Source organism: Urocitellus parryii, chromosome 1, assembly GCF_045843805.1.
Source record: "Urocitellus parryii isolate mUroPar1 chromosome 1, mUroPar1.hap1, whole genome shotgun sequence".
NCBI classification, from domain to species: Eukaryota; Metazoa; Chordata; class Mammalia; order Rodentia; family Sciuridae; genus Urocitellus; species Urocitellus parryii.
In genome coordinates this window covers 265,838,751-265,866,713 of record NC_135531.1, presented here as the reverse complement: position 1 = coordinate 265,866,713, position 27,963 = coordinate 265,838,751, and the positions used below count along the sequence as shown (strand labels likewise).

At 46.5% G+C, this 27,963-nt stretch overlaps 2 protein-coding genes across 14 annotated transcripts in view; one reads left to right on the top strand and one right to left on the bottom strand.

The window, feature by feature from the left end:
• The first annotated feature begins 91 nt into the window (after positions 1-91).
• Positions 92-19,672, top strand: Prkag3 (protein kinase AMP-activated non-catalytic subunit gamma 3). Of its 10 annotated transcripts, none has more exons than XM_026390363.2 (17): positions 92-297; positions 672-1,164; positions 1,754-1,793; positions 2,199-2,354; positions 2,703-3,109; positions 4,410-4,491; positions 4,616-4,674; positions 4,791-4,836; positions 5,036-5,090; positions 5,271-5,397; positions 5,547-5,712; positions 7,515-7,552; positions 7,717-7,863; positions 8,182-8,414; positions 10,034-10,095; positions 17,854-17,975; positions 19,589-19,672. In XM_026390363.2, exons 2-14 carry the CDS (start codon positions 1,063-1,065, stop codon positions 8,296-8,298), a joined length of 1,542 nt encoding a protein of 513 aa, XP_026246148.1. In that variant the 5' UTR covers positions 92-297; positions 672-1,062; the 3' UTR covers positions 8,299-8,414; positions 10,034-10,095; positions 17,854-17,975; positions 19,589-19,672. The 10 variants fall into 10 exon arrangements, with proteins under 10 accessions (XP_026246148.1, XP_077659747.1, XP_077659748.1 ...); XM_077803621.1 differs by having other exon boundaries at positions 8,800-10,095; XM_077803622.1 differs by lacking the exon at positions 10,034-10,095.
• Cyp27a1 (cytochrome P450 family 27 subfamily A member 1) overlaps positions 17,552-27,963 on the bottom strand; it is a 37,090-nt gene continuing 26,678 nt past the window's right edge. For 3 of the 4 annotated variants that reach the window (XM_077803619.1, XM_026390357.2, XM_026390358.2), the window contains exons 2-9: positions 22,769-22,959; positions 20,057-20,256; positions 19,732-19,929; positions 19,410-19,582; positions 18,685-18,851; positions 18,408-18,486; positions 18,110-18,322; positions 17,555-17,955 (exon numbers count right to left, since the gene is read on the bottom strand). In XM_077803619.1, coding sequence (XP_077659745.1) covers positions 17,836-17,955; positions 18,110-18,322; positions 18,408-18,486; positions 18,685-18,851; positions 19,410-19,582; positions 19,732-19,929; positions 20,057-20,256; positions 22,769-22,956 — 1,338 coding nt within the window. In that variant the 5' untranslated portion in view covers positions 22,957-22,959 and the 3' untranslated portion in view covers positions 17,555-17,835. Of the gene's footprint in view, positions 17,956-18,109; positions 18,323-18,407; positions 18,487-18,684; positions 18,852-19,409; positions 19,583-19,731; positions 19,930-20,056; positions 20,257-22,768; positions 22,960-27,963 lie in introns of all 4 variants that reach the window. The other variant, XM_026390356.2, reaches the window with a different exon arrangement.

Below are 27,963 nucleotides of genomic sequence, written 5' to 3'. Positions count from 1 at the left end.
AAGAATTTGATATTTGGAAATGGTACTGCTTAAAATCCTAAAATAAGTGTCAGAGGATTAGAGATTGAACATCAGACAAGGATAAATATTGCCTGCTGGTGAGCTGTGGACCATTGTTGCATTTCTGCAAAGTACAGGGAATATCTGTCATCTGTGATGCCTTGATAGATCATATGCTGGTGGTCTGTCCATTGTATGAGATGTCCCCATTAGCTGTGCCTTGGAAGTTTCCACCATCAGGAACCACAGAGAGACAGGCTCCAGGGATCCTGTGCTATTTGAGACCCACAAGAAAAGGTAAAGTCCCCTTCTTGCTCTGTTCTCCTCTACCCTCCCCGCAGACAGTGCAGGTGCTCCTAGGGAAGGAGGGAAATATGCTTAATAAATTCAGCAAGAAATCCAGTAGTCCATTTCTGAATGTCCACTCCTGAGCCAAGGACTGGGATGGAAGAGGCTGGAAGGAGGAAGGGAGGGGGAGTGAGAAGGGAGCAGGAGCAGCTGGGTCAGCTTTCCTGATTTGGACGCTGACTCAGGCTCCTGGAATGCCAAGGAAGGGGGTGGGCAGCCACCAGAGCCAGGCTGGGATTCCGTTGGCACCAGGAGAGATAGGGACAGTACACACAGCTGTGGGGGCTGGGGCTCTGGAACACCCAGACATCTCCTAATCACAGGAAGACACCGACAGGTGTTTCCTTCTGTGGACAAGCCTGGGCCCCAAGCCTGAAGCCCACCTCAAGCCTGGGAGGTGACCTGCATAGCTCCCCACCTGCCTGACCCACCCACTCCACCTCCTCCACCTGAGAGAAGGAGAGGATCCCAGACTCAAATGGAGGGCATCATGGCATAGACCGGCTGCTCTGCTGGGATCACCCATGAGCTCCCTGCCTTATCCCCAGCCTGCACAGTAGCCTCCACTGGTTCTTTCTAAGCCAGCATCACCCCCACCAAAATTTGTACTGGGAAGAAAGTTAAGCTCAACAGCCTCCACTTTCAGTACTTTGGTGCCTGATAAAGCTGAGCCGGGCCCTGGGACTGCAAGAACCCAACTTTCTCCTAGTGCTCATGCCCCCACAATGTGCCAAGCGGCTTCCTCAGCAGCAGGGTCCATCTAGCTTGTCCTGGGAGACCTGGAGGCCACCAAAGACCAGGCACCAAGACTCGCAGGTTCGCCCCTCGCCTCCCCAGCCCGCCCCCAGGCTTCTGGGCTGGAGCAGCTGTGGGTGGCCCCCTCCCTCCCAGCTGCCTGACACCCAATCAGAGAAACCGATCCCGGCAAGGCAGGGCGCCAGAGGCCGGGCCCAGAATAGTGCTGCCCGGCCGGCTGGGGAGTCGGCACTTGCTCACGGTTGGTTGGGGCCTGCTGCATGGAGCCCGAGCTGGAGCATGCACTGCGCAGGGTACTGGGGTCCCAGTGGGGCGGGCACCGGGGCAGCAGGGCCCAAGAATCGAGAGCACAGAGGGCACCGCGTGTGAATGTGTGTGTGTGTGTGTGGTGTGTGTGCGTGTGTGCTGTTTGGTCTACACTTTCTCTGTTTGTGTGAGTATGTTGGTGCCTGTGTATATACATAGTGTGTGAGTGTGTATAAGTCCTGTGTGTGTCTAGGAGTGGTTGGATGTTTGTGTGTGTGTTTGTGTGTGTGTTTGTGTGTGTGTTTGTGTGTGTGCCTATGTGTACAGTGAGAGGGAAGAAGACCTGGGGTTCCGGGAACCCGAGGCGTTTTTCCCACCCCTTCAGACATTCTTCTCCCCCTAGACCCTGTCCTGGAGCAGCCTAGGGGAGGCTGAGCATCAAGGTAGGTAGACTGCCCGCTTTCTGCGGGTCTGCATCCTCTCCCACTTCCTTTGTCCCCCACATTTCTGGTATGCCAATTCCCAGCCCCTAGCCTGAATTTTGTTGGGAGAGGTTCCTTCTTCCTCCTCTGCATAGTGTGTTTCTCTCATCTCCTGAACCCCACTCCTGACTCTACCACCTCCTAGCTGTGTGATTGTGGCAAATTGCTTAACCTCTCTGAATTTCTGGTCCCTTGCACATAAAATAGGGATGATAATAATGCCTCCCTTATAGATGATGAGCATAGAATAAGAAATATGATGGAGAAAAAGCCCCCTGGAAGTTTGCCAATAGTGTTATTAACAACATTTTAACTGATTTTGTTGTACTGCCCACTTAACCAAACAGGCCCTGTTCTCCCTTCCAGAGATGAGCTTCCTAGAGCAAGGAGACAGTTCCTCATGGCCTTCACCAGCCATGACCACCAGTTCAGAAATAATCCATGGGAAACGGGGGGGCAAGGCATCAAGATGGACGAGGCAGGAGGCTGTGGAGGAAGGAGAACCACCGGATCTGGAAGAAGGTAAGGCCAAGGCCAGTTCTGGAGAGGTGGGAGCCAGGACAGTGGGGAAGCCCAGAGCCTGGGTGGCGGGACTGCCGTGGATCCCTTCCTAACACCGAGTTGGGCCCAATCCTCATCTTGTGACTTCTGTCTCTCCACATGGGAGAGAACAACTGCAGGACAGAGCCAAGGGCCCTATGGCCAGCTAGGACCCACAGACAAAGCAGCTACCTGGGTGACTCGGCTTCTCCACTGCACTGTGAAGTCACAGCATCCAAGCTTCCCAAGGCTGCCACGAGGTCACCGAGAGCTGATGAGAACGTGCTTGAAGATGGAGCTACTATCTTACCCTCCTTCTCTTCCCATCAGGTCCCCCTTCCAGGCCAGCTGCTGAGTCCACCGGGCTGGAGGCCACATTCCCAGAAGCCACACCCTTGGCCAAAGCTGCTCCCTTGGCCCGGGTGGGCACCCCGCCCAGAGGGTGGGAACTCTTCCCCCAGCACTCTGCAGCCTCAGCCGCCAGCTCCAGCACAGATGATCTGGAGGTGGCCATCGAGTTCCCAGCCCCAGAAGCCTGGGGCTTTGAACTTGAAGGCCCTGGGGAAGAGAGGCCTGCCCCATGCCCATCGCCACAGGCTCCATTACTCAGCCTGGGCTGGGAGGACGAGCTGCAGAAGCCTGGGGCCCAGGTCTACATGCACTTCATGCAGGAGCACACCTGCTATGATGCCATGGCAACCAGCTCCAAGCTGGTCATCTTTGACACCACGCTGGAGGTGAGACCCAGCTTGCCACACCAGAGCTCGGTCTCCATGCTCAACGCCATCTTGCCACCACCATTCATACCCTCCAGCATGCCCTGCCAAGTCCCCTTCAAGAGCTCCTTAGCACCACGGAGCCCAGTGGGGAGAGGGAGGGATTCTGTTCTTTGGGAGCATCCCATCATCCCATCTCTGCAATTTCACTATCTACAAAACTTTGCGTTGATCCATTTATCTCCATTATCTTGAAAATGGAGATCGGAATGCCTGCTTTGCCCCCTGTGTTTCAGAGTATCAGGACAACCCAGTACAAAGTGAAAACAAACTTTGAAATATGTCTAAGACATTGCAGAGTTGTTTAGGAAAGAAGAGCAGGAGACTCTTGGTAATGGAAAAAATTAGAAGATCTCTGGTACCTGCTCTTTCATTAGATTAAGCTACCAAATGTCTGTGGTTCTGTTTTTTGTTTTGTTTTGTTTTTTGGTACTGGGGATTGAACTCAGGGGCACTCAACCACTGAGCCACATCCCCAGCCCTATTTTGTATTTTATTTAGAGACAGGGTCTCACTGAGTTGCTTAGCACCTTAGCACTTTTGCTAAGGCTGGTTTTGAACTCATGATCCTTCTGCCTCAGCCTCCCGAGCCACTGGGATTACAGGCGTGCACCACCATGCCTGGCTGTGGTTCTGTTCTTATTGCTGGTGTAAATGAGCAGATAGTATATGTAAAATGCTTAAAGCATGGTTTGTATGTCACCTACAGTACACAATTTGGTTCTAGTAGTTCATAAACAAATACTTCCATTTCAGTAGCTTTGTATTTATTTTAATGTGTAGTAGAAAAATACAACCAGCATGTACAGAGTGTATTGTTTAATATGAGTCAATTTATAGTTTATTCAGAGACAAAAACTATGTAAATATTATGTAAATAATTCTATCTCTAGTACTTATTTAGATTAGTAAAAAATTATGCTTGTGTCTGTACATGCATGATTTCCAAGTGGAGACTCTGAATTAGGGCTTCTAACCTGCTGTAACTGCTGAGGGTCTTCCTGTACCTCCCGCCACAAGCAGCCTTGTCTATAATTGTAAATGTGCCCAAGTGGGATCTGGTCTAGTGTGTGCCATGACATGGGAAAGACAGGCAGGCTCCTGTGGAGGAGAACCTGGGAGAAGATCCCAAGGAAGGACTCTGGTGGGAACAGCAAAGAGGACAGCAGGTGGACAGGGGAGTGGCCACTGAGGGGCAGCAAGAGGGGAGTATGAGGGCCTCTTGGGACTCACCCTTCCACTGTTCTGTCCCATCCTTCAGATCAAGAAGGCCTTCTTTGCCCTGGTGGCCAATGGTGTGCGGGCAGCACCTCTGTGGGACAGCAAGAAGCAAAGTTTTGTGGGTGAGGAGAGGCTGGGGAGGGGGGGTGAGGAATGGCAAGGGCGCTGGGAGAGTGGCACCTTTAACCTCCCTCACACCCAAGGACAGAAAGCTTATGGTCACCCCTGTGTCCCGCCTGCCCGTAGGGATGCTCACCATCACAGACTTCATCCTGGTGCTTCACAGATACTACAGGTCCCCCCTGGTAAGGAGCAGCCGGGAGCCCTGGGTGCCAGTAGTATTGGGGTGGAAGGGGGTCTTCAGGGAGCCTGGTGCCTGCCAAGTCCACATCTGAAACCAGAATCCTGCCGATGCCTCTAGGTCCAGATCTATGAGATTGAAGAACATAAAATCGAGACCTGGAGGGGTGAGTGGGGAGAGGGGCTGTGGGGTTGAGGGTGGGGCCCAGGGCCTGGGGCAGAGGGAGGGCCAGCTCAGAGGATTTCCTGCAGGGTGCAAGCGATAGGGAGGAAATTGTGTACTGTAGGTGCCTGGGGGAAGAAAAGGGTCCAGCTGCATGTGAGGCAGTGGCCACTCCCTCAGCCTCACTCTGGCGTTTTCTACAGAGATCTACCTCCAAGGCTGCTTCAAGCCTCTGGTCTCCATCTCTCCCAATGACAGGTAAGCCTCCCCATCAACTACCTGAGCCCCTGTCTTGCCCTGTCCCCTTCCCCTGACCCATCCTAGGAAGCAGGCAGATGAGACAACTTTGGTGCCCCATCCTCCTTCCTATCTGCGGGGACTGGAGTAGAAGGTGTCTCTTCCCACGCTGCTCCCCCTTCTCTGGTCTCACCTCTGCAGCCTGTTCGAAGCCGTCTATGTCCTCATTAAGAACCGGATCCATCGCCTTCCAGTCCTGGACCCTGTCTCTGGCGCGGTGCTCTACATCCTCACACACAAGCGGCTGCTCAAGTTCCTGCACATTTTTGTGAGCCCAGGGCCAGGGGGAGGCAGGGGGAGCCACAGGAAGGTGATTCAAGGGGCTAAGTCTTCAAGCCTGGACATGGGAGATGGAGGAACCCAGAGCCCTCTTGGGCTGCTTGACCACTGATCATCACCCTGTCTCCACCCCACCAGGGTGCCCTGCTGCCCCGGCCCTCCTTCCTCTACCGCACTATCCAAGATTTGGGCATCGGCACATTCCGAGATTTGGCTGTGGTACTGGAAACAGCGCCCGTCCTTACGGCACTGGATATCTTCGTGGACCGGCGTGTGTCTGCCCTGCCTGTGATCAATGAATCTGGTACCTGCACTAGAGCAAGAGCAGGGTGGGGGGACAACATGAGGTGGGGTGTGGGGTGGCAGGAGTCCATGTGGCACCAACTTGGGTGCCCAGGGTGGAGTGGGGTAGAAGTCACCTGCTTTGAGCCTTGGACCAGTCACTTAACTTTTCTTTGCTTCAGTTTCCTATCTGTGAAATGGCAATCTTAACAATATCCATACATCTGACTTCACAGGATTTACAAGATTAGTTGCAATAAAATCAGCACAGTGAGGTGAAACAGCAGGACCAGTTTTTTGGGTTTTTTTTTTTTTTGGTCTCAGTTCATCTTAAAATGGGCCATGAAATCTTGGGCCCCCAGCCAGAGTCAATTTCCTGTTTTAGAAAGGACCAGAGGGACAACAAGAATTCTTCTTTGGTTGGGTGTGGTGGTGCAGACCTGTAATCCCAGTGACTCAGGAGACTGAGGCAGGAGGATCGTGAGTTCCCAGCTGACCTGGGCAATTTAGTGAAATCCTGTCTCAAAATAAAAAGGGTGGGGGATGTTGTTCAGTGGTATAGTATTCCTGGATTCATTCCCCAGCAGCCCCCCCCCAAAAAAAAAATTTACCATAATAAAGCTAGATATCCAGAAGTGTTTGGTTTGGTTTGGTTTCCCCTTCAGTACTGGGGTTTGAACCAGAGGTGCTCCACTACTGAGCTGCATCCCCAGCCATCCATTTTTATTATGTTTTGAGACAAGGTCTCTCTAAGTTACCAAGGCTGGCCTTGAACTTGTTATCCTCCTGCCACAGCTTCCTCAGTTGCTGGGATTACAGGTGTATGCCATCGTGCCTGTCAAGAACTACTTTTAATTTATTTTTGACTTGGAAAAATTTCAAATAAATTTTTTAAAATTGTATAATTAGTGCCTGGGGCTGTGGCTCAGCAGTAGAGTGCTCGCCTAGCACATGCGATGCCCTGGGTTCGATCCTCAGCACCACATACAAACAAAGATGTTGTGTCCGCCGATAAATTAAAAAATAAATATTTAAAAAAATCTCTCTCTCTCTCAAAAAAAAGAGAAAGGTTTAAAAAAAAAAGAAAAAATTGTATAATGAATCCATATATATGTTGCCTGGATTAACTATTGTTAAGGTATTGCCATAATCAGTTCATCTTTTTTTCTAAAGCATTTTAAATTACAGACAATATTATGTCTCTGAGTATAATTTTCTACCCTAACAGAACCAGGAATGATTTACTAATGTTATATCTAATGTTTAATACTTATTCTCATTTTGCAATTTCTCCCAAGATTTTTTTTTCTTTTACAATTGATTTGTTCAAACCAGTATCCAACTAAAGGTCCAGATTTTGCATTTCTATCTTTTGTCCCTTAAGTCTCTTTACATCTAGAACTGTTCCATTTCCCCTGACTGTTTGACACAGGTGAGTTGAAGAGCCTGAATGGGTTATCCAGAGAATATTCCCCTCCAGATTTGCCCATTTGCTTCCTAGAGGTGGATTTCACCTTATTCTCTGCTTTAGTTTCCTGGAACCCTGATGAGTTGGCCCTACACGTTGGGGACTAGACTACTCACTTCATAGGTGATGCACTGTTCTCATATTGCATCTCTTCAGGGGGCAGGAGATGAGGTGGTCTCACTCTCTGTGATGCCAGGCTGACTCATGGCTTAGAGGGAGCAGCCTGATGCCTCATTATAAAGCTGCAACCTGGGAGGATATGGAGGAGTGCACTCCAAGACCTGGCCCAGGCCCTCTGCAAAGCACTGGTCCTGATGCGGCCCTCTTCCCTGTCTTTCTCCTCTCTCCCCTTGTAGGTCAGGTTGTGGGCCTCTACTCCCGCTTTGATGTGATTGTAAGTGTCTGTGGGGCTTGGGGTGCCTTAGGGAGGCTGTGGTAGGAGGATGGATGGGAGAGTATCTGTGGACACACTTCACGAGTGTGTAAGGGGTGCTGTCAAGTGAGGTGGGAGTCTGAGCAAAGCGGTGACTTGGAACTCTCTTTCTCTCCCTGCCCCAGCATTTGGCTGCCCAGAAAACCTACAACCACCTAGACATGAGTGTGGGAGAAGCCCTGCGACAGAGGACACTGTGTCTGGAGGGGGTCCTTTCCTGCCAGCCCCACGAGAGCCTGGGAGAAGTCATTGACAGGATTGCTCGAGAACAGGTACCCTGTGCCTCTCCAGGAATGCCCCCATAGAGATGGCCCAGTTCTTCCATGTGGGCTCCAGCCATCCCTGGACAGTGGACACCTGGCCTGTCCTCCTATTTCGAGACCAATTCTTGGCATTCACCTTAGTATGCACCTGGTCCTGTCTATGAGGTTCTCTTGCCAAGGGCCAGTCAACTGAGTGCTCAGAGACATTGCCAGCTGGTTCCCAGGAGACACCCTCTTGTCCCCCCAGCTATGTCAAACTGTTTCCCCTGCTTGTTTGGGATGGGGTGGGGTGGGGCCTGGTTAGTCACTGAACAATGTGACCCACAGGTACACCGGCTGGTGCTAGTAGATGAGACCCAGCATCTCCTGGGCGTGGTTTCCCTCTCCGACATCCTTCAGGCGCTGGTGCTGAGCCCTGCTGGCATTGATGCCCTCGGTGCCTGAGAAGACGAGTCCTCACTCCTATTCCCCTCACCTTCCATACCCTGAAGACAAAGAAAGGAGCAGGGGACCCAGATTTCATCTTTCCCCATCTGTTTGCCAAGTCAGCTCTGTTCCAGGTAGGCTTTGCCCCCGGCCCTTGGATCAGCCCCTATAACTTTTTAGTTTCCTAGATCTCAGACTGGGGCACCATGAAGATGGCAGTGGCCCCTCTCATAGCTGAACAGAACCCCTGGAGGGAAGCAAGCTAATAAACCTTTGTCAAATGGAATTTCTATCCTCAGTAAGAACTAAGTTAGAACTTAAAGTAGGGTGCTTACACCTAGTGCTCACCGTGGTAAATTTGTTGTGATCGCAGGCTCTTTCCCCGTAACGTTGGCTAGAGGTTTGCAGAGGGATGGGGGACAGTTTTCACCTGTTGACAGTGGATGGCACAACTCTCCTACTGGGAAGGCAACTCCCCTCCCTATTTGGTCACTATCTTCCCTTCTCTCTTCCTCACAGGCTTCTCCAGCCACCCTGATTGTCCTTGCCCTGTCTATACTCCCAAAAGTTCTTGGGCATGCCCAGTGCACTGTGGGATGATGAAATTAAGAACAACTGAGTCAAGGCTGGAGGTCCCTGAAGCACAGGCACTGGGACTACCCCAGGGCCATCTGTGCCCCATATGCACTCATATCCCTTTCCCCTACCTGGATTGGGGCTGGTTGGGATGCGGTAGTGAGCCGGTAGCCTGCAGGTTTATTCAAGGGCTCTGGATTCCTGGGCTTCTGGACTGTGTTTGGCTCGCTCCTGGGAGACCCAACTGTTCTTTCCCCATGGGGACCACTTTAGTGGTTCCCTATAACTTTGCCGCTGCCCTTCTACCCTCTTGGCATGGTCATTTCAGGGCTGCTAGGCTCACAATGGAACAGCAGTTACTTGTAGAACTGTCTGATGGTGTGGGGTCTTCTCTCCATGGTAGTCCAGAAAATGCCTTATCTCTCACCAGTGACAGATGGCCTTGTATTTGGATCCCTGAAAATGAGCAATCAAAAACACAAATGCAAAAAGAACAAGCCATGAACTTGGATTTTTATAAATTCCACTCAAAATGCTAGTTGTTTAACCGAACTTTCTGAAGATCCTTCTGCTTTCTGAATGTAAGACTTGGAGGAAAAGTCTACGATTGACAAAAGCAGCAAGTGGCGTTTCTTTTGTGCATAGAATGTTATTCCACTGACTTTTAAAAAAATCTTTTCTTTATAACAAAAATCATAAAATATTTATTAATTTATTACATGGTAGGTAAAACCCAGTCTATAAAACTCGAGCTTGTAAGAAATAGCTATTTTTCTAACACTGAATGCAATTTCTATTATGAACCCCATGCCAGGTGGTGGAAATTGATCTAGTCCATTTGGAGTCTCTTCCCATCTTTTCCTGGGACTAAGTTTGGAAAACTTTAAGTAGCATAAGCCTTTGTTCCCCAGTGCAGCATCCACCATGCCAGTACCTGCTGAAACATCCCTGTTGGCAGTTGGTCGATCATTGGTGTGCACAGTCACAGACATTGCCATGTGCTCCCTTACTCCCAAAGCCTGTTGGGGCCTGACTGTGCTTGGGGCAAGCAAGACATTTTAGCTCCAGTCCCTCCATCCCTCTGGGCTTTGGAAGCTCTATGAGGCTGTTCCAGGCCCATGTGCTGAGCTGTATAGCTAGTATCCTGTTCTACCCTACATCTTACCATTTTTTCCAGACTCTACTGGGAACACGGGGCACCAGGCTCTTCTACCCTTAGACTCTCCTCACCTGTATGAGGTATTTATCATACATACCCCTTCCCCTTCAGACTTTTCCCCTTTTCTTAGGGACCCCATAAATGTCCACTGTCTTCTCCAGCCCATCCCAGCCAATGGAACCTTTACCAACGGGCAGAGAGGAGGCCTCGGTTCTCTAATCCATCATATTTATATTCGGCCAAATCCACAGTCTGTGTCCTGAGTTCTTGCTACCCACTGTGAGGATCAGCCTTTTGAAACTCCAAGCCAAGACTAGGCTTCTCCTCTGTCACCCTCCCCTGTGGCAATGGGCACCGAAGCTCCAGTTGTCTCATGCAGGAAGCGTAGGTTAATATTTCTGAAATATGATCTTGCCCCCATTACCTCCCAGAGCTGCAGAGTGGAGACATTTGTGCTTGATCTGTCAGGCAGGAAATGAAGGTATTTTCTCACTAGCCATTTTGCCAGATCCCAGAGTCACTGCTGGCTCTGCTCTGTCCCTTAGGAAGGTGTGAGGTATTGGCTCAAGTGGGAGGATGAGAAGGGGGCGACAGTTGAGTCTGGGCCAAAGGAAGATCTCTCAAGTGACAACGTCCTTGGGGAGTTCCAGGTGGGCTGCCCCCAGCAAGCGCTGGCTCTGGAGAATGTAAATAACAACCTTGATGGTGTGACTCTGAGTTGCTGTGCCTGAGTCAGGCCTTCAGGGGTGATAGCAAGGCTGAGGAAGTCATCAGGTCCCCTTGGGCTCCCCTCACACTTTCCTGAGAATATGTACCTCTCTACCTGTGTGGGGTCACCATTCTGAGGACACAGCAGACCCCCTCCTTGGGCGCTTTGTGGGGGACCATCCCACCTCCCTGTCTCTTTTGATCAAGCTCCACCCTCAGCTTCTGGCTCACCCTTGCAGCCATCATGGCTACCAGAAAAAGAGATGTAGAATTTCCATGGAGGCTGCAAGCACTTCCACCCTAGCTCAGAATAACCCTTCCCTAAAGTGCAGTCCGCCCTGCTGTCCCCTCATGCCTAGGTGGGGGTCAAGCATTGTTGTCCCAGCTCCTCTTCAGTCCCCCAAGGCTTCTCTGCGTTTCTGTGCCCTCAGGGCTGGACTCTCAGGCCTCCTTTGCTTTCCCCATCTCTTCTCTCAACCCTCTCAATGGTTCTCAGCCCTGGGTGTGCTTCAGGATCACCAAGGAAGCTTTGTAAAATCCAGAGCCCAGGGACTCATTCGTAGATATACCCATTTCCTGATTTTGGAGTGTAGCCTGGGCATCTCTGTTTATTTTCTATAAAAACAAGAAACTTACAATTACTAACACATGATGAGCATGAGAGCGTGCTGAGAAAGCAGGATGAATGTCTCATTGCATAGTAAAGTCAATGCGGTTCCCTGTCTATTGTCACATGATGGGATCTATCAATTATTAAATTTTGACTAAAGTCTACAAGAAGCAATGGCTAAGAATGACAGCATGTTATAAAGGACATGTAATTTATTAGCCTCCTCACAGATCCTCTTCCCAACATCCTTAAGCACAACAGTATTCAGTATAATGTTATTATTGTTCATTCCATGATGACAGCTGTCAAAGTTTTTACTTGACAGACATATTAAAACTAGAAGCATACACAACAATTTGGAAAAAAAATTTCTATTATCAAACCAAGATGCATTCAGAGCTAAAATGTCTACGGAATATGAGTGTTTTAATAAAGCAGACATCCAGGCAATGCCGGCGCCCTGTCTATTTTTAATCACAAGAGTGTTGGCTAGTTGTTTAAGAAGACAAGCTGTTCTCTTAAAAACCTTACTCAAAATATCGATCCCACTTTGACCAAGAAATTCCAATGAGCTGGACTGGGAGTAACAGTTAAAGGTGTATCTGCTGGGCTGAATCAATGTCTACTTTTCTACAATTATCCTACATCTGCTAATATTTTTCCTTATAGAGGCAGGTAGGGTGGGCCATCAGGGAGCCTCACTGTAACATCCCTTTGCTGTGACTCTTGGGCACCCTGAGATTCTCAGACCCTGGAAGGGGGTGCCATTACTGGCCACTTATGGGCTTTGTGCCAACCCTCCAACAGGGCTGCTGCTGTTCACCCTGCACAGAGAAAGCTGCAAGGGAAGGGACCTACCTATGACATCACATCCACCCTGTCACACTTATGCGTGCTTGAACGAACCACTGTCAAATAAAGTAATGTTTTCGTTTACATTAAAGCAGTCTTGTGAGGCATTGCAATGGAATATGCATAGATAGAGGTAATTTTCAACTCCCAAGATAAGCAAAAGAATTTCATGTACACTTTTGGTGGGTCGGCCTGCCTGCCTGCCTGCCTTTCTCTCCCTCCCTCCCTCCCTCTCTCTTTTTCTTCTGGTTTTGGGGATGGAATCCATGGCCTCACACATGCCAGGCAAGTGATCCACCTGTGAGCCACATACCCAGCCCAATGTGGGTGTATTTTTTGATCTATTACCTATAAGCAAAAATCTTAAAAAAAAAAAAAAGAAAGAAAGAAAAGGGAAGGAAAAAAATCTTCAAGTATAAAGTGCAGAGCTCTTGGCCACGTTGTATTTTGTTTTTCCTGGTTTGGCATGCAAGTCTTTGATTCGCCTCCTCCACTGCTGCTGCATTTGTGGGCTTTCTGCTAGTAGCCCCTGTGGCCAAGGTGTCATGTCTCTGTCATTGACTCCTCAGCACTTATATCTTGGGTTCTGCACTTGCTGTAGGTTGGTTCTGGAATGTCCCTCAAAGCCAGTTGTTCAAAGGCTTAGTCCCCAACTTGGTGCTATTGAGAGGTGGTGGGACCTTTAAGAGGTGGGTCCTAGTGGGAGGTCTTTAGGTCACTGGGACATGTCCTTGGAGGGGTTAGAAAGTTTCTTTTGCTTCCTGCCATCATGAAATGAACAGCTTTGCTCTACCACACACTCTTGCCATGATATGCTGCCTTGGCACAGGCCCCAAACAATGGGGCCAATTGATCATGAACTGAAATCCCCCAAACTATGAGGCAAAAAAAAAAAAAAAAAAAACTTTCCTCCTTATAAGTTGATTATTTCAGGTATTTTGTTGCAGTAATGAGAAGCTGACTAACTAGCCCTGTTGGTAAAAGCTTTTGAAGGAAGCCTCTGAAGCTGTGCCCATGTCACATCTAAGAGTGAGAAAGTGTAGCATGTCCTTTAATTAATCTTCTCAAGGACTTGACTCACTCACCAGTCTACTTAGCTAGTGTTTCTCCTTTGTATTTTTTATTTTTGATTTGAGTTTGGATTATAAGCCCTGGAGATACACACCAGGCAGAGTTGCCTCAGAACTTTCTATGGTACTTGATCCTCAACGGTATCGATTACATGGGAAGCTTTTTTTGCAGGGGGGTGAGTACTAGAGATTGAACCCAGGAGTGCTTTACCAGTAAGCTACATTCTCAGTCCTTTTTATTTTTATTTATTTGCTTATTTTTATTTTTAGACAGGATCTCCCCAAGTTGCTGAGATTGGCTTCCAACTTGCAATTCTCCTTCCTTAGCCTCCTGAGTAGATGGAATTTCAGACATGTGCCACCATACCTGGCTTGGAAGCTAATTCTGCAATAATCTTAACCAAGATGATCTTCACAGATTTTTTTTAAGTTGAGGTATAATTCACATACTGTAGAATTCACCCTTTCAGAGTATACACTCCAATAGTATTACTATATTCACAAGGTTGTGCAACCACTCCTACTATGTAATTCCATAACATTCATCACATCCCAAAGAAACCTTATATCCATTGACAGCCACTCCCCATTTTCCCTCCCCTCCTCCCAGCACCTGAAAACTACTAATCTACTCTCTTTCCTCTGCTGGATATTCCATAATGCATGCAATCATACAATATGTGGTCTTCTGTGTCTGGCTTCTTCCACTTAATATATTTTCAAGATTGAATCATAACATAGCAAGAATCAGTATTTCTTTTGTGTGGCTGAATAATATTCTATTTATGGATACACACACACACACACATATATATATCTACACACATATAAATATTCATTCATGCATATACAGTCTTTATGGGTTTTTATAGATATGGATTTGTTTTCTTTTTTTTTAGTAATACTATTGAACTGCATACAGGGTTTGAACTGGAGATTTACCACTGAGCCACACCCACAGCCCTTTTTATATTTTTTTTATATAGAGTTAAGTTGCTTAGGGCCTCACTAAGTTGCTGAGGTTGGCTTTGAACTCATGATCCCCATGCCTCAGCCTCCTGAACTGCTGGGATTACAGATGTGCACACTGTACCTGGTTGGATTTGTTTTCTTTATAAAATATTTTTAACTGGCAAATGAAAATTATATATATTTATAGTGTAAAATACTTTTTGATATTTAGACATATTGTGGAATGGCTAAATCAAGATATTCATTCTGTGGAAGCACCACTTCACATCTGTGCTCTTGCACAGGATGATGATGATTTTGTCGTGCTGGATATTGAACAGGGCCTTTGGCATACTAAGCAAGCACCCTACTACTGAGCCACACCCTATCCCTTATCATGTTTTGTGTGTGGTAAGAACACTCAAAGTCTAATTCCTCACTCATTCCCAGGTATACACTATATTGCTATTAACTCTAGTCTCCATAATGTAGAATAGATCTCCTGAACTTACTCCTCCTGAGATTTTGTGTCCTTTGACATACATCTCCCTAATCCCTTGCCCTTGCCCCCATCCCTGATAACCACAATTTTATTCCCTGTTTCCTATGAGTTTGACTTTTTTCTGATACCACATATAATAAGTACTTCTTTCTGTGGCTTGCTTATTTCATGAAACATAATATTCTCCAGGTTTATCCATGTTGTTGCAAATAACAGGTTATACTTCTTTTTAAAGGCTGAATAGTATTCCATTGTGTATCTACACTACATTTTCCTTATCCATTCTTCCACCGGTAGACATTTAGGTCAGCACTGTCTCTCTGCTACTGTGAACAAAGCAGCAACATGGGAGTGCAAATGTCACTTCAATATGCTGGCTTCATTTCCTTTGACTATATATCAAGTATATATTCTGAAATTGCTAGATCATATGGTAGCTCTTTTTAATTTTTTGAGGAATCTTCATATTGTGTTCTGTAATGGCGGGACCTTCATGGATTTTGATGTGAGATTAGTCAAATTATGAGATCATGAGATCATTAGTCAAGTTGGAGATCATGAGCATAGAAATGCTCTTGCACAGTTGTTACAAAACCCCAATCCCAGTTCACATCACACATGTGTCTCCCACCAAGCGCCAGCACTTGGGGAGTTCACGTGGCTTCAGCAGCTGGGCCCTGCTGGTTTCAAGGAAACACTGGGGAAGGCAGAAGTCTCCTCTGTTTGACTTTGTAACAGAGATCCTAGCACCCTTTGATCCAAGACTCCATCCTCTGAATTTATAAAGAGCCCTCACAGGTGAACCCACTGCCTCAGTAAAGTCAAGGGCCATGTCCTTGTGATCAGAAATCCCTCCCAATCTCATCTAGGTTCCTCTACTTAATGTGAAAAGTGCTGTGTTCCTCCCTCCTCCTCTCCTTCTTCCTCCTATTCCAGTCTCTTCTCATTTAACAAATATTATTTATTTATTTATTTTTGTACTGGGGCACTTAAACCACTGAGCCACATCCCTGGCCCTTTTTATTTTTCATATTGAGACAGGATTTGGCAACATGAAATTGCTTAGGGCCTTGCCAAATTGCTGAGGCTGGCCTGGAACTTGTGAGCCTCCTGCCTCTGCCTCTCAAGCTGCTGAGATTACTGGCACCAGGGTCAACCAACCTTATTTAACACCTCTTAGATTCTGGACAGTTAGACTGGGTCCAAACTGAAAGGAGGTGATTTGTGCCCTTCAGGGAGTTCACAGCTGGCCAGGAAGACAGTCGGGCCTACAGCGAGGTGGACATGTTGGGTGCACGGTTCTGTACGGAGGAGGGCACAGGAATCACCTGGAGGGGTCAAGGAGGGCTCTGCAGTAGCCAGGACATTTGATCCAAGGAAGAGCAAATTCCCTTGGGCAACGTGACATTGATGAAGAGGTGACTGTGCCAAGAGAGGGGACATTAAGTACATGCCCTAGGAGAACATGACAATTGGTGAAGAGTGTGTTTTGCCAAGCGAGGGGACAGTAAGTACAAAGTTGTGAGCCAGTAAAGAGCATAATGTGCTCTGGAAGATGCAAGGAGTCAAGCTCAGCTAGGGCAAGGGTGTCCTCGGTGGGGGTGGACAGTGCCCGAGCATGATGCGTCTTATAAGTCATAGGAAGAATTTTTTATTTGGTTTGATGACTGAGGGGAGCCACTGAAGGATTTGAATCAAGGCAATGACTGAATTTTTAAGATGGGTTCCAAGCCAGGCACAGTGGCCCACACAGTGACTTGGGAGACTGAAACAGGAGGATCACAAGTTCAAAGCCAGCCTCAGCAACATAGTGAGACTCTGTCTCAAAATAAAATGGACTGAGGATGTAGCTCAGTGGTAGAGCACTCCTGGATTCAATCTCCAGTACTAAAAAAAATTAAAATACAGTAAAACAGTTTTATCCCCAGAAGTGTAAGAAAATCAAGTTTCTTATGTTTTCTGACTCAGAAGAATATACCGCTGGGGCTGGGGCTGGGGCTGGGGTGGTGTTATTGATCTGGATACCAACCCCTGTTCTTACTACAGAGGCTACAAATCTAAAAACTACAATCCCCAGCCTCCCTTGCAGCTGAGGTTCTAGGCAGTTGTACTTAAGGGATTTGAAAGGTGAAAAATGAGGCCGAATAATGTTCTTTTCCTGCTCTCAGGGGCAGTCAGGAGGCAAACCAATCAGTATTGGTTCTTTGAGTACTGAGAGGCATGACAGTCGGTCTATGACAAGGTGGTTGTGCTTGGGGACAACTAAGGCGATGCACAGTTGTAGCAACAGTTTCTTGCCTCTCATCCTCTGGATTGTGACTTTCAGCTCCTCGAGCAGTTCCATATCTATTAGAGGCCACTGCAGCCCAGCCCAGAGCTCCTCTAACAAATCGTGTGGCATTCTGTTGGCTCTCTCTCAGAATTTTCCTTAAAAATGGGTGTGTGGGGGGGTTCTTCTTCTTTTTTTTTTTTTTTTTTTTTGAGACAGGGTCTCACTCTGTGGCCCATGTTGGTCTTAAACTCCTTGGCTCAAGCCATCCTCCTGCCTCAGCCTCCTGAGTGCTGGGACCGCAGGTGTGCACCACCACACCCAGCTGGTGGCTTCTATTATCTGCAGTGGGAGCAGGACCATAGAAGTGCTGCTCTCTAAGGCACCTAGAATCATTCCGCTGCTGCCGCCCTGCTGCAGCCCTAACTATGTGAAGCCAAGGCCTCTCTGTGAGGTCTGGGGAAGCGTACAAGGGTCTCTCTCTCCAAGGAGCGGGCAGCAAGGCCTCCCATCATGATTCCTAAGTACAGAAAGGGTGTTCCCCAAACAGAAAAGGGTTCAGATGCTGAGTGGTCCAAAAGAAAAACAGACTCCAAAGAATTAGAAGTCCTTTTAGTTTATATTGTACCAAGAATAGCAATGCAGTAAGAGATGGCCTTTCATCTGAGAGAGGGTTGCTCACAATGATACAGATGTGTCAAAAGCTCCGGGTTCTGTGGGAAGGTGCTGAGTTCTTCCAGCTTGCTGAGTCGGACAGTCCCCTTCCTTTCCTCCTCATCTAAGACCTGGCAGTGTGCGAGGGCTACTATGCCAGAAACATGGCCTCTGGGACCAGACCCAGAAAGGCAGGTGCCCAGCTCAGCACTGTCTCTGCAGGAAACGCAGGCCCACCTTCTGACTAGGAACCAGGACAATGCGGGACACAGGCTTCACCTCCCCAGTCTCAGGGGCCAGGACCACCTCATAGTGCTGCATCAGCTGACAGAGAAAGAGCACAGGTAGGACTGGAGCCTTGATCTCTATCCACTGCCCCCCTCTGCAGTTGCTGACTCTGAACCTCCCTGCCTCTCCTCCCCCTCAGACTCCTTCACCCTTCCCTGGCCCTCACGAGCTCCCAATTGTCCCAGCTCACCCTCGCCAGCAGCAGCTGCATCTCCAGCTCAGCAATCCTGCGGCCCAGGCAGGCCCGGACCCCATAGCCAAATGGCACAGAGCCAAATGGGTGTTGGTTTCCACGAATGGCAGGCTCCCTCTTCCTCAGCCAACGGTAAGGCTGGAAGCTCTCAGGCTCAGAGAAGGAGCTGGGGTCCCGGGACACCACATAGTGGCAGAACACAAACTGGGTCTACGAGGGAGGAATGGACAGCGTGACTCCCTCAGCAAAGGGCTCTGGGCACTCCTGGCTACTTGGGCACTCTGGGCCCACTCACATTCTTGGGGAAGAGGAAGCCATCAACTTCAATTTCCTGATCCACGATCCGGGAGTTTGTGGGGACCACAGGGTAGAGGCTGCAAGGAACAGAATGCCGGGGGTCTGCCAAGGAGGGACAGAGTGGCCACTCCTTCCTCGCCTTTTGGTGCCTTAGCCCCTCTTCCCATCTCACCCCTGTACCTGGCCCTGGCCCACTAGCAGCCTCCACTTCCCATTCCTGTCTCTCACGCTCTCCTCCTCACAAAGACCTTGAGCTTGTGGGAATCACATCCTACCGCAGGGTTTCCTTAATCACAGCTTTGAGCAGGGGCATGCGAGCAAAGTCCTTGTGCTGGGGCACCTGCCCAGTGGGCACCACACCCACCACTTCCTTGTGCAAGGCCGCTTGGATCTCTGGGTTCTTTGAAAGGTGGTACAGAGTCCACGTCAGCGTGTTGGATGTCTAGGGGGTAGAATGGGAGATAAAGTGAAAGGGGATTTCTAGAGAAGTACCCAGCGAGGCGAGGTGAGGGTTTACACAGTGCGAGCATGCAAAATGTGAAAGTTAATTTGCCACAAACATGGCAGGAAAACAGATGAGGGTTCATCACCTTGATGCTAAATGTGAGTGGAATAAGGACTGATACAATGAAGAATTGCACCTTACAGGTGACTGTAGCAAGGAGAAGCCCCATGTGACAAAGGGGCTCAAAAGGAATCTGCTAGAGACAAAGGTGCCCATGGACAAGCAGTAAAAGAGAGCTGGAATAGGTGTGTGATGACCCTCCCAAGCTGTCAGAGAGCAAAGAGCCCCCAGAGGTGATGGGATCCCTCTTACAAAAGGACCGGCCCTTTTGCCTCAGCTGGGCTAAATGACTCTTTTCCTTTCACAGTCGCAGTCATGTTATAGAAAGAGCAGCTACATGAGGGATCAAGGTCAGCATCAGGCAGAGGGTAGTGGGGGATTTGTTCAGATGGGAGCTGGGAGTCCTTGGTCTCCTTGTCAGCCCGGCTCACGCACCGTGTCCACTCCAGCGAGGAGCAGCTCAGGCAGGCTGCCTAGAGCGTTCTGAGGACTGAGCAGTCCACCGGTCAGCAGGAAGTACAGGTAGCCAGATACCTGGACCCCATCTGGCCCCCCAGCCTGTAGCTGGGCCTCCACTTCCTTGACTTTCTGATCAATCAACTTCTTCCCTGCAGGGACAATGGAGAACAACAGAAGATGGGTCAAACCATTCCAATGGTTGGTGGCATGGGGGAGATAGTCCTGGGAGAGACTTGGAGATGCACAGTCCTGAGAGCCAACCAACTTTCTTCCCTGGCCCCAGTCTGGGAGTCCTCACCAAAGGAGAAGATGGTGTCCCAGCCAGCCAGGTATCGCCTCCAGAAGGGCAGCAGGGTACGGGTCCACTTGGGGAGGAAGGTTGAATAGACTGAATTCTGGAACATGAGCCCCACAGAGCTGATGAAGGTCGCAGTGTCCTTGGGGATAGAGGGCTCCAGACAGCCCACCCTTTTATCAAACAGGACGTAGCAAATAGCTGGGAAGAACAGAAGCCATTAGAGGACACAGAGCCAGGAGACACAAAACCCAGGGGAAATGAAGAGGAGGAGCACAGCCTTCCCTTGCCCCCTTCCCACTCTGAGCCCCTGTCCCAGCAAGGGTACCTTCCAAGGCAAAGTGGTAGAAGAGGTGAGCCATGTCGGGCACCTGATCCCCTGAGGCACTGTCAGCTCTCACCTGGTCCAATCGAGCCATAAAGTCACTTATCACCTCATTTAAAGAATCTGTGTAGAGTGCTGCCTCTGCTGGCTTCAGCATCCGCTGGTTCAGAGCCTGGCGCAGCTGGTACCAATGCTCTCCTTGCCTGTGGGACACAGAGTCAGCTCAGATGTAATCCTGATAGGGATCTGGTTAAATGCTATCTTCCCAGCCAAGGCCTCCACAGAATTGAGGGAAATCTGGCTCCTGGAATTTAGAATTACACAATCACCAAGCTTTCAATGACAGAATCACTACTGCACAGTTTAAGTGGATAAGGTGGACATCTATAACCAAACTTCTAGGACCAAATCACAGATCTGAGGATTACCTTAGGCAGGTGACTCAACTCCAGTGTGCCCCAGCTTTCCCATCTATGAACTGGGGATAAGAATAATGCCTATCACCGTAGGGGGGTTGGGCAGATCATTAAAGTGTTTAGGTCAGTTCCCAGCATGTGGTGAATGCATAATGAATATTGCCAATGAGTGTCTTTTTCCTGAATCTACTATATTTGAAATGAGGGGGAGCTGCAGATGTCCCATTCTGAGGAATAAAATTGGAGCAATGTTTCTAGGATGCTCAGATTCTGGACCTGTATGCTCTGCTTGGCTCAGTGTGTCAAGAGGACAGGAGGACAGCCCTTGAGCCACAGTTATTCAGTAGATGGTCAGGCCCCGACCATGCTTTCTGCATGGAAGCTTCATTTTCAGGGCTGTCTCATCCTCAGCTAGCCCAAACCTGTTACTTTTCCTAAGCAAGCTGGGTGAGAGTCCCATTTTTTTCCAAAGCTATTTCAGAGAATAAATGCAATATGGTCCAACTTTAAGAGCAAGAGAGGAGATCCTTACATATCCCTATGTATATCTACATACTTCCAAGTACAGAAAACACACCAAATTGTCACTACTGATAGCTTAGGAAGATGGGATGGGAGTGAGGAGGAGACTTAGTATTTTGTTATACAATTTTTTACAGTAAGTATTAAGGAATAAAACACATTTTTTAATTTAAAAAATTATTTAAGTGAACCTTAACCCTCTTTCCCAGGAGCTTTCTTTACTGTGTTGGGAAAAAGCTAGAAAACGATAAAAGAAAAACCAGGTGGTGCACACCTGTGATCCCAGTGACTTGCTTGAGAGGCTGAGACAGAAGGATTGTAAATTCGAGGCCAAATTGATCAAATTAATGAGATACTCAGCAACTTAGCAAGACCCTTTCTCAAAATCAAAGGGCTGGGTATGTAGCTCAGCGATAGAGCACCCCTGGGTTAAATCTCCAGTATGGCAAAAATAAATAAAATAATTAATTAATCAATACATTAATATATAAATAGAAATATTGCTAAAAAAGTAATAAAACCAAAAAAACCCATTTGTTGGAATTTAAGGTTGTAAGTGCTCTTACAAGAGTAAAATTCTCCCCATAGCAGAAATCAGATTTTCAGAATTTAAATGAGAGCATTTCTGTGATTGTTAAGCCACTTATTGAGAGAAAATGCTTCATAAAAAGAGATTTCAAAAATGTATATGCTCAAACAAAACAAACACCAAGTATCATAGGTTAGCAAAACAGCTCTTAAGCACATACAGTTGATGTATTTTGCTAAATATATTTAGCAAATTGGCTTCAGAGGAAAAAAGTGTACTTAGATCACAAAGGGGTCTACTTGATGCTCAACTGAATCAGAGGTAGCCTGGAATGATGAAAACCTGGGATCCAAATCTGGCCTCTGGATCAGGTGTCAAGTTAAAGAGGTCTTTTTAAAGACCAGACATCTGCTGCTCGGTTCCCAGAACTTGGAATAAAGGGCCCAGGAATGGTTATTTTAGTTCTGAAACTGTCCACCTATGAAGGAACCAGGAAAAAGAAAGAATAACACTCAATGGGACAGTGATTGTGTGACCATCAGGGATGGTGAGATGACCCCTCTACCCGGTTTATTTTCTTTCCAAAGTTGTAAGTTATTGAATTCCAGAACCAGAAAGATCTTATTCCACCATGGTTACTGGTGTCACCCTCTGACATGTGATGTAAAACCTCTCCGGGCCTCGGTTTTTTCATCTAAAATTACAACCCACTCATGGGTTTGTTGTGAACATAAAAAGAAACAATGGATGTCAAGAGACCAGCCTGGTGTCTGCCATGTCACAAATATACCATTGTAGCAGTGTGATCATCTACACCGGGATCAACTTTCATTCCTTGAGAAGCAACTAAAACATGGTTGTCAAGTTGATTATAAATGGGGAAAACCATCCACTGTTTTTGAAATTCTGTTAACATACTATAGCAAAAAGATGGCTGTAATATTCCCAGTTACAACCTGTGGCACTGGGAATGGCTTATCACCAATGAGCCCCATTTATCTACTTTGATTGGCAGCTGAGTCAATATCATTCTCAGATTCACTTGTCTAAAGTCACAATGTATTAAAGGAAAAGCCCATGAATGGCCCTGGGCTTCAGCCCATCCCAACAACTGCTCCATACTGAGTATCAGGTTCAGAGGATGCAGAGATGCAGCTCTGCCCTTCCCCCCATTGGCTGCCCTGTGTCCACTCTCTTTTGACCTGGTCCTGTGAGGCCCTGTCCCAGTCCCTTCAGGCCCCAGCTCACGTGGTGAAGGGCCCATACGTCAGGCCCTGATGGTCCCGGTGCTCCTTCCACAGCTCCATGTGGTCCCTTACGGGGTACTTGCCCTCCTGCCGCATCACTTGCTCTATGAGTGGCGCGCTGGCCAGGTTCACCAAGGTCTGAGACCCAATGCTGGATAACCACAGCGGACCATACTTGGCCTTGTTCATCACCTGTGGGAGTCAACCAACACTGAATAACCGAGGTCCGACTAGGCAGGGTTTCTGGGGCAGGAGATGGGGCATGGCGCACTAGTGAGTGGAGTGTGTAAGAGGCAGGCAGAGGGAGGGCTGGTGGTTCTGGGGGCGTAATTCTGGAGGAAATGGCCACACAAGGAGCAAGGATATTGAGAGCAAGGTGTATCTGGTGGAACTGGAGGAATAAGAACCTTGAAGTAATGAAAATATGTGGGAAAGGGGGATGTTGAAGTATAGATATTTGGGACGCAGCATTTTAGGAAAACTGACCCCTTTAGTGAGTGAGGTAGAAAGCCTATGGTTCCTTCTTAGCATTTAAATCTACTGCAGCTCGTAGCTCTGAGACGAATAAAAATGTCTTGTGCAATCGACAAGAAAAAAGGAACATTACAAGATGAGAAATTCCAGGAAAAACAAGAAACTGGATGAGAAAGGCATGAAGTAAACTATGTAGTGTGTATTTTTTAAACAAAACATTTATTGTTTGTATTACATAACTCCCAAATATTTTACCTTCAGGTCTTAAGGACTGGGGATGTAGCTCAGTGGTAGAGCACTTGCCCAGAGTACACAAAGCCCTGGGTTTGATCCCAAGCACAAAACAAAACCAAAAAACTATCCAGAATTTCTAAAGCACTTGGTAACTAATACTCATCACATTTATGAAACTGACATTGCCACAATGTACTTATAGTTGCTGAGAATGAGACAGAAAGAAGCACATTTTGGTATTTGGAGTGGTGGTGAAACAAACAGAATCCACAAATCTGAAACAAAAATTTACTAAGTCATAGCCACAGACTGAGAGAAAAAGAAACACAGGGGTTTGCCAAGTACTTCCTCTTTCATAATCGCTACTGAAGACTTTTTTTGTTTTGATTTGGCTTTTTGTTTGGTTGGGTTTTTTTTTGTGTGTGTGTGTGTGGGTTTGTTTGTTTTTAAGAGAATCAGAGTCTGTTGCAGTACAGAAATAAGGCCTAAAGGCTTCTATAAAGAGACACTGAAGTTGTAGAGATCTATCATTCAGATTATAGAAGGAAACGTCACCCAAATTATAGTGAGAAAAATGCCGGTCTTTACTGGCTTTCACTATTGGCCAATATTGTTTATGTTGCGTGGTCCTAGGACCATAATTACTCTTGATATATCACCCACTTGCTCGGAACCCATCCTGAACTAATAAAGGCTGATTCTGCCCATTCCCAGGAAGACAGTCATGACAACTGAAGGACTACCTACAGGAAGATGGGGGTGGAGTGCAAAGAATATTCTCAGTGTACATCATGTTATATTGTTTTGAGTGTGAATATATTACCTATGAGAATATATTATCTGTCAAATTTGTTTTAACCTAAAAGAAAACAAAACAATGTTTTCTGAAACAGCAATACACCCAGCATTGATCAGATAATTTCAGAAAGCAGGAAAACCTTGTTGAACCTCTGAACTCACACATAAACTTCTTAGATCTATAAGTAGACCCTAGCCATATTTATTTTCCAATAAACGAGTTTTGTTTTATTTGTCTTAATATTTCCATTTAAGAATATTACTCAGCCTTAAAGAAGAATGAAATTATGGCATTTGTCAGTAAATGGAACTGGAGAATATCATGCTAAGCCAATCCCAAATAACCAAAGGCTGAATGTTTTCTCTGATATGTGGATGCTAATACACAATAAGAATGGGGGACTTAGGGAAGAATAGAGGTACTTGGGATTAGGCAGAGGGGAGTGAAGGGAGGGAAGGGGATTTGGGGTGAGGAAGGAGAGTAGAATGAATCAGACATTATGCTACGTGCATATATGTGCATATATGTGTAACTCTACATCATGTACAACCAGAAGAATGAGAAGTTATTCTCCATTTATGTATGATGTGCATTCTACTGTCATGTATAACTAATTAGAACAAATAAAAAAATGATGAGCAAAAGGAAGTCTAATAGAATGGAAGAAGGAGAATTGGGAGGGGAAGGAGGACAGGAGGGAAAAAGGACAGAAAAAGGAGGGGAACATGAACTGCAATTGAGTTCCATGTATTATGAGTTAATTGGAATGAACCCAACCACTATGTATAACTATAAAGCTCTAATGAATACATTAAAAAAATAAAATTTCCACTTAAAAATGTTTTACGTACATATCTATTTTTTTCTTAAATTCCTTAGGAGACTTATGCTAAAAGTAGGCTTAATTTGTGTTCTAGTTTGGTTTAAGACATTAATAATAATAATTGCACCTATTTCTATGAAGCTGACCATAAACCAGACACTGTTCCAAGAACCTTACTTAAATTAGCGCATTAATCCTCACTACAGTTACATGAGTTGGGTTTAATATTACCGCAATCTGCAGATAAGCAAACTGAGGCCCAAAGAAGTTGCTCAAGCTCACTTACCAGTAAGTGGAAGTCGGGGTTCAAATTTGGACCCCCTGGCTGGAGGCCACACTCTTAACCACTTACTCCACTGGTCCCTGAGAAAATTGACTGTGTCCTATTGACTGTGTCCATGATCCTCCCTCGTGCCATTGTTCACCTTTGGGGTTGGATAAGTCTGTTCTGGGAAGCTCCTGTACCCAGCAGGCTGTTTTGCAGCATCCCTGGCCTCTTTATAGTAGTAGCTTCCAAGTTGCAACAACCAACCAAAAATGTCTCTAGACATTGTCAAAATACCAATTCACCTAAATTTGAGAATCTTTACAGCAAACCCAACCTCTTAAAATGTCTCTTAAATTTTTTTTTTAATTTTAGAGGACTCTTTTTAGAAAATAATAGGCCTTTTTGAAGAAATCTTTCTCTGAAATTTTGGTTTCTTTTCCTTTAACATTTAAATAAAATAACATTTAATATTTTTTATAAAAATGTGAACACTGGTGATCTCAGCAGTGGCAAAGAGCGGTTTGTAAATCAGTAGATAAATTTATTTTCTTCTTTATACTGTGGTTTGTTTTTTAAATTTTCTACCACGATCTGAGGATCAGAAGAAAAAAAAAGTCATATTTAAAAAGACTGGATGAAGACTCATTTTCTTGGGTACTAGCTTCTTCCCTGGGATCCATGGTCTCTGTGACCACTTATTGGCTGTCAGTGTGGAGATTTCTAGGACGTCTGTCCCTTTGTCCAGGCCATGCCTTCTTCCTTCTTCCTTCATATTTCTCTTCTCAGTTTACTGGTGGAACTTACCAAGGATCAACTTATGTAAGAGGTTATTTTAGAAAGACACTGGGATACTCGATGAGAGATTTGTTCTGTGCCTGCCGTTAGGTGGTAACCTGAGCCAGTTAAGAAGCCCAAGCTTCAGGGCTGGGCTTGTGGCTCACCGGAAGAGTTCTTGCCTAGCACGTTCGAGGCGATTCTCAGCACCACATAAAATAAGATAAAATAAAACAAAATAAAAAAACTATTGTGCCCAAGCTTCTCCGTGGAATGGAGATCCACTGTTAGGATGAATGAGAGAACTAGCCCTCACCTGGTGAAACCCCAGGGAGTGAGTGCTGAATTCATTCAACATTTACTTATTAAACTCCCAATTTGTTTCTTCTATTCCATTTGAGGGGACAAGGACACAGCACATAACAGAAAAGACCTAGCTTTAGAGAGTTTCCAATCCTGGTGCATGTTGGATAGGTGAGAATTTGACTACATATGCTCCCAAATGATTTTCTAATGATTTTTGTGGGTGTCTTGTCCCTTCAACTAGATTGAAAATCCTAGAGGGCAGAAACCACGTCATATTTCTTTATTTCCTCCCATATTGTTTGACTCCAAAATGTTAGGCACGTTATAGATTCTTAATAAATACTTAGATACAATAGATAGATAAAACAGATACAATAAATATTTAGTAGTTGTCAGTAAACCAGGGTGGGGGCAGAGTGGGGGAGGGACCAAGTTGCAGACAATACAAAGAATAGGCAAGACAGGGACAGACCTTGAGTTGGGAAAGACAATGAATGCCAGGAGCCTGGTAACAATGGCTCTTCCAGGATGGGCATTTGTTTTGAAAACCTGGAAGAATAATCTGGAAAGGAAATTAAGAAAACAATTCCCAGGTTGGGGTTGTGGCTCTGCAGTAGAGCGCTTGTGTGCGATGCCCTGGGTTTGATTCTCAGCACCACATAAAAATAAATGAATAAAACAAAGGTATTGTGTCCAGCTACAACTAAAAAATAAATATTTTTTTAAAAAAGAAAACAATTCCCTTTATAATAGTCTCTTTTTTTTTTTTTTACCTCTCCGAGAGATTTTATTAGCAGGACCGTAGCGGTCAGTCGCAGAAGAGAAGGGGGTCGAGAGAGAGAGAGAGAGAGAGAGAGAGAGAGAGAGAGAGAGAGAAGAGAGAGGGAGAGAGAGGAGAGGGGGAAGAAAGAGAGAGTAGGGAGAGAGAGAGGGGAGAGTAAGAGAGAGAGGGAGAGCAAGAGAGTAAGAGGGGTAGAGTAAGAGTAAGAGAGAGAGAGTATAATAGTCTCTTTAGAGACAAAATATTTGTATCCCCTCAAAATTTTTATATTGAAAGTCTAACCTCCAGTTAGAGATGGGACCTCTAAAAAAGTCATTGTGGTTAGGTGAGGTTATAAAGATAGGGCCCCTGATCTGATAGGATTAACACCCAGAAAGCTTGCACCCTCTCTATTCACAAGCACCGAGGAAAGATCATGGGAGCAGCTGTGTGCAAGCCTGGAAGAACCATCTCACTCAGGAACCAACAATGTTGGCACTCTGATCTATACTTCTAGCCTTCAGAACTGGGAGAAAAAGAATTTTTTTTTTTTGAGCTGGGATTGAACCCAGGCTTCACACATGCCTCACAAATGCTCTACCACTGAGTCACTTCCCCAGTGACAAAATTAATTTCTGTTATTTAAACCATCCTGTCCATGGTATTTTGTTATGACAGCCCAGGCAGATAAATACATAGTGTTAACCCAAATAATAATCAGAGAGAGATCCCCAAAGAATAATAACTATTTGGGAACA